This window comes from Eptatretus burgeri, chromosome 5 (assembly GCF_056783735.1).
Source record: "Eptatretus burgeri isolate ZD-2024b chromosome 5, Ebu_testis_v1, whole genome shotgun sequence".
Lineage (NCBI taxonomy): Eukaryota > Metazoa > Chordata > Myxini > Myxiniformes > Myxinidae > Eptatretus > Eptatretus burgeri.
Window position 1 is genome coordinate 49609958 of NC_140965.1, and position 15707 is coordinate 49625664.

At 43.1% G+C, this 15707-nt stretch overlaps 1 protein-coding gene across 2 annotated transcripts in view; it reads right to left on the minus strand.

The window, feature by feature from the left end:
• Positions 1-413: 413 nt before the first annotated feature.
• The window catches only part of CNOT4 (CCR4-NOT transcription complex subunit 4), a 77324-nt gene continuing 62030 nt past the window's right edge, over positions 414-15707 (minus strand). Inside the window, exons 8-9 of one of the 2 annotated variants that reach the window (XM_085881809.1) lie at positions 8506-8712; positions 414-1640 (exon numbers count right to left, since the gene is read on the minus strand). In XM_085881809.1, the coding sequence (XP_085737935.1) occupies positions 1354-1640; positions 8506-8712 (494 nt within the window). In that variant the 3' untranslated portion in view covers positions 414-1353. The remainder of the gene's footprint in view (positions 1641-8505; positions 8713-15707) is intronic. The other variant, XM_085881808.1, reaches the window with a different exon arrangement.

Sequence of the window (15707 nt, forward strand, 5' to 3'; positions counted from 1 at the left end):
CCCCCTGACCTTTGACTCCCAACCGCTAATAAGGGTTATTACGTCATTGTGTCATGTCACATATCACAAGATGGGGCATTGAATTCTGAACATTTTGGCATTAGTTGCATGCAAATTGGATACAAATTGACCGTGCTATGGTAAAAAGACGATTTTGACCTTTTCCTGACCTTGACCTTTGACCCGATCGCTCCCAAAATCTCATCAAATGGTCCTCAGATAATAACCAATCATCCCACCAAATTTGCTGCGATTCAGTTCAATACTTTTGGAGTTATGCGAATAACAAACAAACAAACAAACACACATATTCACAAATAAATAAATAAATACACCGATCAAAACATAACCTTCGCAACAAAGTTTGCGAAGGTAACAAAAACCCAGCAACAAAATATTTTTGGCATAGTCACACCAACCACCCAACACACCTTGTACTTGGCTGTGCAGTCATTGCAGTGTTTATTGCATTGAACATAAATTATGATGGTGGGGAACATTGGTTGGGGGGGTGGGGGTGGGGGGGGAGGTGCGGGGTGATGGGAGGGATAAATATACGAGTTCAAACATGAATGGGCAGATGAATAAACAGCAAATTTCAATGTCTCAATTGAAATTGAGTAAACAACAAAGTAATCGATTTGGCATAACTGGAACTTACAAATTGCCTTGAATGTGTTTGACTGCAACGTGGCGACATCTGATGACCCAGAGGACCCGGTCGAGCCTCGAACCAATGCACGCAAAAAAAGAAAATGGGTGGCGCAGACTTTCCAAAACCAAACTGTACCCCTTCAAGTACATTACAAAACAGCATTTTGTGTCACATGAACTATGACCCTCAGCTGCAAATTGTGGGGTGACTCGCATTTTGTTTACCTCAAGTATGGAAGGAAAGAAAAAGAAAAAAATCCACAAATAATGCTGTGGCTCAGACAATGTACCCTCCATGGCCAAAGCAGGCTAGGTGATATATCCTTCACGAAAACAAAAAGTCGTGTTAAATTAACAAGATGACAACACAAGTTCAATGGAAGGTAACATTCCAATCAACTAAGTATGACCAAATAAATCGAATCAAAGAAATGCTTGTGATGTTTCACATTGTGAAGGGTTAAGGACCAAAGGGGAGAGAAATTTACCCCAATGAGCTCTGGGTGTCGATTCGTCAATATTACAGTCCAACACGTCCAAAAGAGCAAACTAAAGATCAAATTGAAAAACAAAAACCAACCGGTTGCTGGGAAGCGACGTCTGTGCGAGGTGCGAAACCAAAAGGCGCTCAGAAATGGCTGGGAAAGGAAAAATTTAGCCAAGAATAGGCAGCGATTTCAAATAGCCTGTGCAAATGACCTAATGGTTAGTTATGAAATCAGGTCGTTCTTTGCTGGCAGGTACTAAAGTGGGCTGGAAACCAGGTGGTGGAACTTGGGTCGTGGCTGCTGTAGCGAGACCAGAGAAGGGCAGCAACGCAGAGCTCCAAGCCTGTGGCCTGTGCAGAGTAAATGGAGATGATGATGTAGGAGGAGTGGTGTGTGAAGGGGATAATGGGTTTTCTCCTTCTGTAAGAGTCTGCAATGACTTGAGCCAGTGTGGTGGACTTTCCTCTGGGCAGCTTTCTGTTTGTTGTGCTGGAATTCCTGAAAAGGAGACATTCCAGGTTCCATCAGATTAACATCGAGGTTAATGCTCATTCAAGACATCCGGTCCAAATTAAGCACCATCCAACCACAAGCACCACAACCCCAGATTAGAAACCAATTACGACATAGAACTGGCAACTGGGATTCACCATCACAGAAATACAAGAGTTTTGTCGGTACACCCGAATTCCAAATTACCTGTGCATTTACATTTGCCAAAAGTCATCACATGAATAGAATTCCATTTCAAAGTTTGTGATTCCACGACAATTTAAGAATGTTACAGCACTGTTATATTAATGCGAGAAGGAAATCATGGGGAGATTAGCAGTTAGAATTAAGGTACAAACCCCCTGTTTATGTTCACAACTCACAGCATTTTTTACCCTATGTTAAGGATATGTGCAGAGGCGCAAGTTGTCTTGTTTGTGTGTGCCGCTGGGAGATGGTGTTGCAACTAAACATTTCCAGTAAAGGTTAAGGGACTTGTCCCTTCATTCTTCTGAGTCAAACCGGTCAACAGAATTGTGCGTCACTGTCCATGCCTCAGCATGCTATTCCAACCCCCCTTCTTTCGACTCCTCAAGGAAGAATAAACTCCACTGTTCCATATGGTCGCTTCAGATTATAATCAACTAGGTAAAGTGCCATTGGGCCACGATGCTCTACATCAGGGGTTCCCAACCTTTTTTTTACTGGGGTACCATTTCACATGTTCGTGGTCCCACCGAGTACCACTGTACCAAAATTCACCTAAAATAGTGTTTATTTGCGATACGGATACGACAATGGGGAGTTAAACAATACTAACAATTCACAACTATGACATTGAGCAATCTGATGTGAACAAAAGAATGATACAGTAAGTACCTATTTGATTGTGTAAAATGTCCAGTCAATGGGATGGTTGAGCCTGCTTCTTGCTCACAAGCAGGTTGATGTCAGGCTTTGTTTTGGATAAAGCGCACCGAACATCATGTTCAACATCCAGTAGGGATCTTTGTTTTGTTTTTAGAATAACGACTGACGAGAACCCAGCTTCACACAGCCATGTAGATGGGAATACTATGAGCGAATGAACAGCCAGGGCAGACCCCAACAGGGTAAGACCCCAACATTCCACACCAGAAGTCCGCAGGATTCATCTCGTCAAACTGATCTCGGGCTGTGGAGTCGTTCTGGAGATCAATCAAGCTTTCCTGCAGTCCTGTTCCAGGTGGCAAATCCAATGCATTCATGCGAAATGGGTTGCGAATCATTTTCAGATCCAGTTCCTTGAGATCCGGAAAAAAGGAATTTAATTCCTCATCCAAATAAGCGAGATGATCTTTTACCAGTTGTATGAACTCCCTTAGGGGATTCTTTTCACGCTTCTAAACAATATCAGCCGTGCAAGAAAACATGACCACCACTCCCGCTTCGACATTCGGAGTTTTTCCTGAAATCCCTTGACCTTGTCTATGAAGTCAATGATAGTCACGCCAGTCCCCTGAAGAGACTTGTTCAGGGCGTTTAACTGAGAGAAAATGTCGACCAAATAAGCCAGGTGCAATGCCCAGTCGGGGTCGTTCAAAGCAGCGAAAATGTCCTTTGTTTTCGTTGTGGTTTTAAGCGGGCGGAAAAATAGTATTTCATCCTTGAACTTGGCTTTATGCACGTACCGAACGAACGCGAACAGTTGGGCACAATTTGCCACGTCAGTTGACTCATCCAATTGCATAGAAAATCCGCATGGAGATGCCTTGATTTCTGCCACCACCTGGTCACGAATCTTGGTTGACATTTCTTTAATGCGCCTCTGAACTGTGTTGTTTGACAACGAAAGAGAATTGAGCTTCTTGGCGCTTTGTTCTCCCAGCATGAGACGTACGATATCCTTTGTGGCGGGAAGGATGAGGCTTTCACCGACGGTGTGGGGTTTTTTCTGTTCTGCAATTCGCAGTGCAACTAAGTAGGATGCCTTTACGGCTGCCGTGGACTGCTGTTGAAAACTACCGCTGCCGTCGAAGCGTGCTCTTTTCATGGCATTTTCCTTCCGACAAAAAAAATCATGGTCCTTGTCGCTGTGTTCAGGATGAACAGAATCAAAATGGCGCTTCAATAGACTTGGCTTCATAGATTGATTGCCGAGAACTTTTCCACAAATCACACACTGTGAAGCTTCTAATTCACCTTTTTGGATGGAAGTGAAGCCTAACTTGAGATAACTCTCCGAATATTTTCGCATCGACATGATGCTGGTGAACGATAACAGTAACAATAAGCAGGGCAATAAGCAATGATGACAGTGTGGCGTGTAGAGACAAAACAAATAATAAGACTTGTGCACAATGGCCGATAACAAACAGCTGACAGTGTACAGCCGCTTTCGATATAAATTTAATTATTGTGCACAAGCTGCATGAGAGAGAAGTAAAATAAAAACTGCGTAAAAAAAAAAAAAAGCACGCTGCCACGTACCACCGAGAAATTCCAAATGTACCACAGGTTGGGAACCCCTACTCTACATCCTTGGTGCCGACTGGGTATGTAACCAGCACTGCTGATTGGTTTGAGATGCTATTGCTTGGTGGAGTCATTCCGAGCACATGCAGTCGTTGACCGTGGACGTACTGCATCAAGTTAGGGTTTCATCATTTGTCACATTAAAAAGAAAATAAAAGAAGAAAAAACAAGTAGTGGTACAAAGTACACCACCCCCATGTCAAATAAATACCAAATTCCCCGGCAGGTAACATCGCCGAGGCACCTTAGGTGCTCGGAGATTCTTCCTTGCAGCACATGGAGTCGGAATTAGGAGGGAGCGGTATACAATAATTAATTAATTGCATAATTAAAATAAATAAATAATAATGGTACAATTATTAATTTCTTAATCAATTGGCTAATAGCATACCGAAACCACCACCGTTTCATCCGAATCTGTAACTTTTAGAAAATTAAGGAATTAATCGAAAAATTTAATTATCAATCGATTAATCAATAAATCAAAAATACTCTTCATAGCCAAATCTATTGGTCACTGTCGTGTCCAAATTTCAGCTTCCGAGCTCAAAGGATGGCTGAGATGTCACCCGGACAAACAAGAAAACAAACAAAGAAACGGAGTAAAAACTGAGTGCGTACTCCCTTCCTTCAGAACCCGGTGATGACGTCATGCATTGCCTGGATATGGAATTTGGAAGGAGCGGTGTACAAAAATGTATCTTAAATTATTAATTTTTCTTTTAAAACTATATAAAACGTTCAACTATGCCTGTGACTATCCGGAGTTGATATTCTCTGTATTAACTTTACTGCATATTTAAAGGCCCTGTCACACCTTGACGTTTTAGCCAGCGTATGGCAAGGTCTCAAAATGTATGTAAAACGCTGGCGTTTTAAAAAAGCGTCAGGCATACGCTGAACTATTGAAGACTTTTTTTAAGTTTTGGGCGTATAATAACATGTTGGACGTATGCATAACGTATTAGTAATGTAAACAGAACGTTTTAAATCACATATAGATAACTTATACCAACGAATGCTGAGCGTGTTGTCGGCGTTCACAACCTATGCCCAACGATAGTCCAACTTATGTATAGCGCGCGACAGCGTATCGCTGACGATCACGTGGCGTAGGCTATTAATAGGCTGCGGCTCGACGATTCAAATCATAACCGCACTAAACATCGAAGTGTGAAGCCGCTGTCACACCTTGACGTTTTAGCCAGCGTATGCCGACGTATGAAAAATTTGCCGAACCAAGCTGGCACACGTCGAATACGTTATGGGTATGTTTTGTATACGTTAATAGCACGCTGGCATACGTCGTACTATGCTGGCATACGTCGTCGTACGCCGAGTACGTCGAGAAATTTTCAGCATGTTGAAAATTTCTCGACGTACTCGACGTATGACACATTCCGCATACGCTGGCATAAGTTGAAGGCACGCTACGCGATCGTTGACACACGTCGACATACGTTACTCATAAGTCGAAACACGTCAATGTAATGGTTAGCATCAGTGTTCCAGACTCCCTAGTTTTTTTTTTTTGTTTTTTTTCTTCGGTATGACGGTGATGTTGACACTTTGATTTCTAGTGCGGTTATGATTTAAATCGTTGAGCGGCAGCCTATGAATTATTATATTATAACCGCACTAGAAATCGAAGTGTTAACATCAACGTCATACAGAAGAAAAAAAAAGAAAAAAAAAAAAAACAGGGAGTCTGGAACACTGACGCCAACCATTACATTGACGCGTTTCGACTTATGAGTAACGTACGTCAACGATCGTGTAACGTGCCTACAACACGTTACTCATAGGTTAGAAATAAGTTTCGGGTACGCTAAACATTACCTCGACGTGTTTCGACTTATGAGTAAATTACAAGTAACGTGTGTCGACGTGTGTCAACGATAGCGTAACGTGCCTACAACTTATGGCCAGCATTATGCGGAACGTGAGCCATACGCTGGCATACATCGAAAAATTTCAAGCATGGAAAATTTGTCCAACACCACGGCGTACTACGACGTATGCCAGCATGCTCTTAACGTATACAAACTTACCCATAACGTATTCGACGTGTGCCAGCGTTTTAGCCAAATTTTGCATACGTCAGGCATACGCTGGCTAAATCGTCAAGGTGTGACAGGGCCTTAGGCCGAAGTCACATTTGCTCTACGGCGAGGATACGGCGGCCGTCGGCCCTCCGAATTGATAAAAACGTGCGGCGGCAGCAGAGTTTCTGAGGTGGCCTCAGGGTGGCTATATTTTACAGGCCATAAGGTCGGCGTGGAATTATAACGTGGAGTTATAACATTTTTCATTTCGACGTTCACCGTAGCAATTCGACAAGCCAAAAGAAAAAAAACTGGTAAAAAAAAAAAAAATTAACCCATTCGTTCCCGTCCGTCTGGCCGCACGTTCGCCTTAGGGCCCCCTGCGGTCGCCTTGCGTCTGCCTTGAAAATCCTATGGCCGCCGCAGGAACGCCCTAAGGTCACCGTGCGACATCAAACCGAAGACCGTACGGCAACCCCACGTTTTCGGTCTCCACAATTTATAAATATGCCATGCGGCTCCCCGAAAAATAAAAACATATGTGACTGCCACATTGTGTGACCGTAGAAATACTGCGGCCGCCCTACAATTGCTAGTGGCCGTAGATTTTGGAGACCCCACGGCCGCCGTGGAAAATGCGACTTCGGCCTAAATATGCCGTGCTGCTCCCCGGAAAATAAAAACATATGTGACTGCTACATTGTGTGACCGTGCAAATACTGCGGCCGCCGTATAATTGCTAGTGGCCGTAGATTTTGGAGACCCCACGGCCGCCGTGGCAAATGTGACCTCGGCCTTAAGCAGTAAAGCCGCTTCAATATTTGACTATTTCCATCTGTCCGCCAATCAAAAATGAAGAAGAAAAATCTAAGACATGATGCTTTGTTTCTACTATAAATGGAAAAAGGTGTATGGGTGTGTGTGTGTGTGTGTGTGTGTGTGTGTGTGTGTGTGTGTGTGTGTGTGTGTGTGTGTGTGTGTGTGTGTGTGTGTGTGTGTGTGTGTGTGTGTGTGTTCGTGTTCATTACATATTATTGGAATGTTCCTTTTGACTGTTGAGACCCCTTTGACCTTTGAAGATCCTTTAAGACCCCAAATACCTGGTTGAATGATGACACTGAGGAGGAAGTGTACATGGAACGGAATCAGCAAAATGTACCAATGAACCAATGTCGTAGCAAATCCCTATTTTGGAGGGGGGGCAACCTCCCTCCCCCCCCCACGCCACAACCACCCACCCTGGTAAATCCCCTTCAACCTCGATTTTTTTTAAATAGCATGAACAAACTTTGGTACATGCAGGGTGATGAAGGTTGTGGTAAAGTTTCATCGAAATTGTTTGTGTAGTTTCAGAGAAGTTGCAAGTGTTTGTGGACGGACGGACAGACGACGCACCATCCCATAAACTCCCCAGAACTACATTCCCAGTGAGCTAATAATAATCAGTGTGCACACGTGAATAAATCAAGAAAGTGGCTTTCAATTGGAAAACTGTTTTGCAATCAATTGCTTTACCTATTAACATTATCTAATGATGGCCCAACAATTACTCCAGAACACTATATTGCTTTTGCTCAGATTTGTAAATCAGATTACATGACCGATAGCTACCCAGGCAACTATTCCCTCCTCGTTCAATGCAAGGTAATAATATATACATGTGTACGTGTTCATACATGAATGAACCCCTTTGTATTTACCCCTAAACTGCTGGATGGACCGAGTCAATTTGGTGGTTATTGCGGTGTGTCTTGGGGGTTTTAGGCATACTTGGCCAGTTTACATAGGAACTCCGTATTTTATGAACTCCTAAACCACTGGAAGAAATCAGTTGAAAATGCTGCTTGTACTCTGAGTGTGCTGGAAACATTTTACCAAGTTGGGATGGCTACATACAACTTAGATTTTTACTTTAATGTGAAATCGTCATAAGAAGTGAGTGAATAATCATACCCGCTAAAGGATTTCTGCACCGCCGGACAAAATAAGTTGAAAACTGGATGTTATCGGTAAAAAAACAAATTAAACTCCCGTAAATTGTAAAAATCATTCTAAAACACATGGCAATTCTCTGTTATAATACAATGAAAATGAAAGTCATAATATGTGTGGAGGGAATGAATTGAAACATATGCGTCTGTTTGTGGGAAGAAATGCATTGAAACTTGGTAGTTAGTACTCTGGATGTGCATGAGAATATTCTAACAAGTTTGGATGGCAACCTCCAACTTAAAGATGCACTCCATTACTGCTACCATCAGGAGCGTGTGCTTCTCGCATATAAAAATTGCAACATTGGGATTTACTGTTACCTGTGATAATGGCGGGGTCCATCCAGCCGTTATCCCCGAGCCATCCCACCGGAGCTTTGCCGCAAGGTGTGGAGAGATGTGAGGGAAGGCTGCAGGAAGCAGCAGGTGCACCAAAGTTTATGTTCACATTTGGCAGCAGTGCTCGCAGGCTATCCTGCCATATTTTCTGGCTCATCGGTTCTGGGGTGGATCCAGCGTTCCTTACACCTAAGCACAGAATATGCAGGCATTTCATGCTCCATAAACTATGACAAATGTGCCAAGAACATACCACCTTCAATCAAGCAGAGCAAAACGTGCTTTTGACAAAACTAAGTACATCTAAAAATACATCTAAACAAAGTCGCCATCTATTTGTGATTTAACTACAAAGCAGTTTTATATCAGTCCACTTGAGTTCGTCACTGGTCTTTCATTGCAACACAGGGCGGTGACTTATGGAGGCGCGAATGGGGTAAAAGCACAGTGCAACCGCACCCAAAGAAAGTGCATTTTGAAAGCAACCTCGTTTACCAAGCAAAGCAGATGATTCTGTATTCAAAATGGACTGAAACTCAAACTGTAGTAGCCTGTCCAGAGTACAAGCTCCTCCATGAGCCTGAAATCAATGTCATTGTAATGTCAGTCATGACATTCGTTGGTTAGTAAAGATTTACAATACCATTAATGTCCTGAGCGGATGTTCTGGGCGGAGCTCAGAGTGAAGATTCTGGGTGCAGCTCAGAACAGATGCAGATGCATTCTGGGAAGCCAAAAGCTTCGGCTCTCTGCGAAGCTTACATCACTTTGCGAAGTTCATATCGAGCCACGAGGCCATTGGTGTGACCAAGCCCATTCTACGTCATATCTACATACAAGCACGACTCGTTAAGGAGGATTAAGGTTGTCAAGTATGTCTCTCTATGTAGCTAATCGTAAGACTTAATGTCGTAAGAAAGATTCGAATGTATTTTGTCTGCGTTTTCATGTAAACGCATTGCACGTCACATCCATTCATGCCATTTGCTTAACATATGTCGACGCCATTTGAAGTCTGTTTCCTGTTTGTTTGATTTATTGTATTTTATGTATCGTGAAACAGTAATGCATTTCTGAAGTATTGATGTCACAAAACATCATCATTCCTTTGCAGTTCCATGGAGCTTTCGGAGCTTTGCGAAGTGATTAAAGAACTTTTTCGAAGCTTCTTTGGGAATGAATAAATGGCCGAAGGTTTCTGGATTAACGCTACTCCTTGTGTCTATATCCGCGTAAGACATCAAACGAACCTGTGATACTCCGATTACAAAACCCCGAACAGCAGACAAGCACTTGCTGCCATTAAAGGCATCTATACAAGACATAACTAGCAAAATTATCCATAGCTTTGGTGATGGATTTAATCAAAAGACAACATGTTGTACTTCACAAACATTCTGCTGTATTCATTATCATTTGCCCAAGGTAATCTTAAATCTGCTTGAAAGTTAGTGAACATGACCATCAACCATCCCCGTTGCTTATGGCAGAAGCAAAAAAATAATACACCCGAGCGGGTTTGACCGTCAGCTCGGATACAAAACTTGATGCAACCGAGTGCGAATCAACCTTAGCGACTACGGAAAGTGAAAACAGAATTGATGACCCTGTAAACCTTGACCCCAACGCGAAAATGCGAAAAAGGGCTCAGACGATCTACAGAGAGCAATTAGTATTATCATCATGTCAAGTTAGAACTCAATCGGCCGAGACGTCTCGGAGGAGATAGAAAAATAAAAATTGACAGACGGACGGACGGAGACAGACAGACAGACCGGCAGATCTGAGGACTTCGAACGGTTTTATTAGGTCAGCTCGCTGACCTAATAATAAAAACCACTCCCACTGTGCTACGAAGCTCAGTGTTGGATGCTTTGGTTTGAAGCTCTGCTTAAAATGAGTGAAAAGAAGCATTTTGAAAAATTAGAATTATTCTCTCAGATTTCAACATCACAGTAATACATATTGTTGTGGGCTGGGGGTCGGTGGCGAGAACGACCACTAGGTGGGAAGTTTATGCGGTCTCCCACCAGACTCCCCGGAATTTATAGGCCATCGCTCCGGATAACTCCGAAGCCGACGGGTCGATTAATCAACCGTGGAACGCCAATATCTCGACCGCGTGGCATAGGGTTAATTGTCTAGATCCCAATATACCTAAATAACCACACAGTCCTGGCTACTGGGGATTCACGCCCTCGGCACGTCTTTCTCGAACCGGGTCACTCAACCAACTGCGGTAGAGTTCCAACTCGCAACTACCAACTCCGGCTTGGTTGCAGCCGAGCAGAAACTGCCAAAGCCGTGCCGGCTAAGACTAACGGATTATCGGGGATGAAACCCCGTCTGAACACAGACCCGGACCATGCTGGACCAAATAAAGAAAGGACGGAAACGAGCTGGGAACACTTCTAATAATTTATTTACGGTAAGATAAAGACACAGAGCAGACATCACGAATATGCAATGCAGTATTTACAATGATGAAATAAACACTTGAACAATTCTACTTATAGACAGGCCCACACGCAGACACACTCACGAAAAGAAACCCCGGAGTTCTTTATTGGACCCTCCAGCCGATGAGAGGGAGACAAGCTGGGGGTCAGAGTCCGGATGGGTACCTGGCCATCGGAGAAAGGGGGTACTCCATGCTGCGGCACCTGCCAATGGTCGTCGGCCTGGTCGCAGTCGCATGAGGGGGCTCGTGGTTCGTGGCGGAGCTCGGGTGGTGAATGGTCGGGGTCCACAGAACTCCTCTCCCCATAACAGCCACCGTGATGAACGTGACCACTCCAGAACTCCAGTACTTCTTCTCAGAGCATGCCCGGGATATACATCTCCCTCGTGAAACATTTTTATCCACCTCCCTCGTGAAACACACACAGCTCTCGCACTGCTCTGCTCTCAGACACCACCAGCGCCAACGCCAACCCTCCGAAATATATATCTCCTCCCACACGGGGAGGGGCCTTGGCGAGAATCATCTCGCCCTCATTGGCCCACGGCCCTCATTGGCCCACGGCCGCACCCCACCGGGGCGGAGCCGTGTCCCCTGTTCGGAGACCCCACATTCTCCACATGGCTCCGCTCTCGAAGAGTAACAGTATCCATGTTGAGTTGGTGCAAGAGTTAAAAAGTTTGTGGAAGGAGCGTCGGTGGTGGTGGCAAGGAACGGCTGGCTGCAAGATCCTGCCCTGGCAAGTCAGAGTGCTTGTGGACAGCGGGTGGGTAGTGGATTGTGATGGGGGATGGATCATGCAGATGGGATGGTTTATTTGATAGCTTGTTGGATATAATAACCTAACTAAAGACATCACAACGCACACATTTAATCCTCCCGCGAAACAAAAGGACGGGGTCCTGACTACACACGTACTTACCGGCATAACTAACTTTGGGACCTGAATGTTGAGTTGCAATCCCGGATACTACAAGGTGGTGTTATAGGATACACATTTACATGAGAATTGGGGTCTTTCCCCCACCCTGAACCCCCTTCCCCAGATATGCTACCCAAACAGAATCCATACTTGGGGTACCCTGAAGCAACATGCAAAATTTGGTTGATTTGGTTCAGTAGTTTTTGAAGCATATATAAAACAAACAAACACAAATTGAGCTTTATATATTAGATAGGCTAATACTGTCTGTCTTCTACACCTTCAAGCTCCTTGGAGAGAAAATAATAATAATAATAATAATAATAATAATAATAATAATAATAATAATAATAATTGAAGTAAAAGTTCCTTCAAATTAATACAAGCTGAAGGAAAATTATAATTTTTCCAATAATATAAAAAATTGAACCCGGGTGATGTATAAACAGACTGCTTGCTCGATCGCTCCCGAAAATTTTTTTTGTTGCTGTAAAGAAATATAGTGGACCCTCAAATATTGCAGGCAACCTATTATGTTCAGATTTAGATAGAGCGGGATTTCATTTCGACCAATCGTGGTTTTTGAGTGGAGTCGAGTCATCGTTTGCTTCCTGTGCATGTACAATTATCTCCCACTACGAGCCTTTTGTTGCTTCCCGTGCACCGTTTTTAATGAGCTCAAATATGAAACGATAGACAAAATTAGTTGTGCCAAAAGGCAGAGAAAAGTTATAATCTTGTGCAAAAAAAATCGAGTTGTTAGATAGTTTGGCAAAGGTGTAAGTGCAGCATCTGTGGGCTGCCATTACGGGATAAATGATTTGACTGTGGTATATCTGTAAACAAGAGTTCATTATCCATGCAAGTGTTGCCACCAGCGCTCCACAAAATGCAAAAGTGTCATTCCAGTCCCATGATCATCATATTGAAAGGATGGAAAAAGCTTTTAATATTTATTTGGATTGAGGACTAAACACAAACAAAAAGTGCCTTTGAGTGGACCGGCGATATGGGAGAAATCATTGCGGATTTACCATCGTTTCTACGAGGCACCCGGGGTTGAAGGCTCCAGTTCAACAACAGCTACGCATAAGTTCTATGCCAGCTCAGGCTGGTTTGAGAACTTCAAAAGAAGATTCGGCCTTAATCATGTAAAATTAGACACAGAAGCACACGATGCTGCGAAAAACTACCCGCTGTAGCTCATGGACCTAATCAAAGCAAAAGGATTTATGCCAGAGTAGGTTTTTAACACTGAGAAGAAAGAATTATTCTGGAAGAGGATGTCATCTAAAACCTTCTTCACCAAACAGAAAAAGTCTTCTCTGGGATTGAAGGTAAGGTAGTTAAGGATAGTCTTACCCTTCTCCGATGTGGCAATGCTGCAGGTGACTGTCGAAAAGCTAATGTTGCTCTTCCGATCACTGAATCCTGCTGCCCGCTCCCACTTCCTCACTATCCCTTCCCCCTCCAACGACATCATTATCCTTCCGAGTCTTGTGGCTTATAATTACAGCAGAGTACGCAATATTCTTACCCTCACCAATCTCACTGTTTTGGAATAAATAAAATAAAGGCAAAAATCTTGTTTTTGTTTATTTTACACTGTATCTATTTTATTTCCATGTTAGCATGTTATATATACGAGTGCATGCCCGTAGGTGCGTGCCCGTAGGTGTGTGCCCGTAGGTGCAAACAAAACAAAACAAAAAACTTTCAAACCGCATGCCAGAAACAAACACACAGGCCGTTCCTTCGCTCTCACGTGCCCGTAAGTGCATGGCCGTACATGCAAAAAAAAAAAAAACAACTTTCAAACCGCGTGCCAGAAACAACAACCACACAGGCCGTTCGTTCGCTCTCGTAAACGACGATTGGATTGTGGCATTGTGTTTAATAAAATCGAGAAAGAAAGAATACAGTAAGTCGATAAATCAAGAAAAAAAATCGAGAAAGAATACAGAAATCGTCACTGACTGGATCGGGGTATTGGGTTTAAGAAAATCGAGAAAGAAATCGAGAAAGTACAGAAATCGAGAAAGACAGAATACAGTAAGTCGATAAATCAAGAAAAAAAAAATCGAGAAAGAATACAGTAATCGTCACTCTCCGGAAGTGAAGTCCTCACTGTCCAGAAGTTCGCATATGGCAGTTACGATTATTCGCAATTTATTCTTAATGGCCAATTATTCAATTAGCGCCAACGTATTTTGCCTTTTCCCAATGTCATCGGAAGGAAAAACACAAAGACAAGAGGAAAGAGGAGAAAAAAAAAACGTGCAAAAAATCATTTACTTCCTGCTTCGGAGAATACCAGCTAACTCTGATGTTCCCCAAATTTATGCACCGTCTAATATGAAAACGATCATAACTTGGGGCATTGTGTTTATCTATAAATGCGCATAAGAAATCGAGAAATTATTAGAATACACGAAAAAAAAAAAGTGCAAAAAAATAATTTACTTCCTGGTTCGGAGCATACCAGCACTCTGATCTTAACGAAATTTATACACCGTCTAATAGGAAAACGATAATAACTTGGGCCATTGTGTTTATCTATAAATGTGCACAAGAAATCGAGAAATTATTAGAATACACAAAGTCATCACTCTCCGGAAGCCCGTACGTTGTAACCCGTAATGGGGAATACGGCTGTGCTTCCCTTCACCATCGGCCATGCCCACGCAACAACGTGTCTTGCCATTGGTTTGGTAAATAAATGGCCATAACTTGCAAAGCACTTGTCCGATTAATATCAAACCTTGAAAAGCACATCGTCAGGTCCCCAGCAATATACCTGGCAAGTTTCAATTAGATCGGACCAGTGGTTGTCGAGAAACAGCGGTCTCACACACACACACACACACACACACACACACACACACACACACACACACACACACAGATTACTGGAATTTTTATATTATATATATATATATATATATATATATATATATATATATATATATATATAATATAATATAATATATATATATATATATATATACATATATATATATATATATATATATATTGTTATGGATTTGAGAGTCCAGTCTGATGAATGCATCCACACATCCAGGTCCTCAGACAGTTATTTCCTTAAATGTATGTTCAGATTAGCCCCATCCCCATGTCTAATGGGATTTTAAATGTGATGCATTGAGAGACGTAAAGGATAGATCCCCTCTCTTATGGGAAGCTTTTTTCTTTATGACAGACACATTCACACACATTTCTTTCACGAGCTCTGAAGCCAGCCTTTTTTTGAGTGCACGGGTCGTCATGGAAACCGTGCCCCATTGGGGAGGGGTGGGCTTGGGGCAGACGGCACCAGCGGAGACAGCCCAGGGATATAAAACAAGCGAGAGAAAGCGTGAGGTACGTTCTGTGAGGAGAGATGATCTGAGATATAAAAAAGTGAGGAAAAAACGAAAGAGGGACGTTCTGAGAGGAGACGTTCTGAAGAGAAAGAGATACGTTCTGAAGAGAAAGAGTGCGAGGAGAAAAAGTGAGGAGAGAAAGGAGGGGAAAGAAACGTTCTGAAGAGAAAAGCGTGATGAGAGGAAAAGCGAAAGGAGAGAGGAAAAAGCAAAGGGCGAGAGAAGCGACCAAGAAGCGGGTGTCTGACCAGCGCCGAAGAGACAATTCGCCCTTCCAGTGCTTCGGCAAGCGAGCGTGTGGTGAACGTGTGGGTGTGAGCAGCGTTGCCAACAAGTGAGGCACGGGTCGATCACCAACACCAGAGTCTAAACCCGCGACGGACGATCTCGGTGCTCTGCAGATTTCAAGTGGCATTCA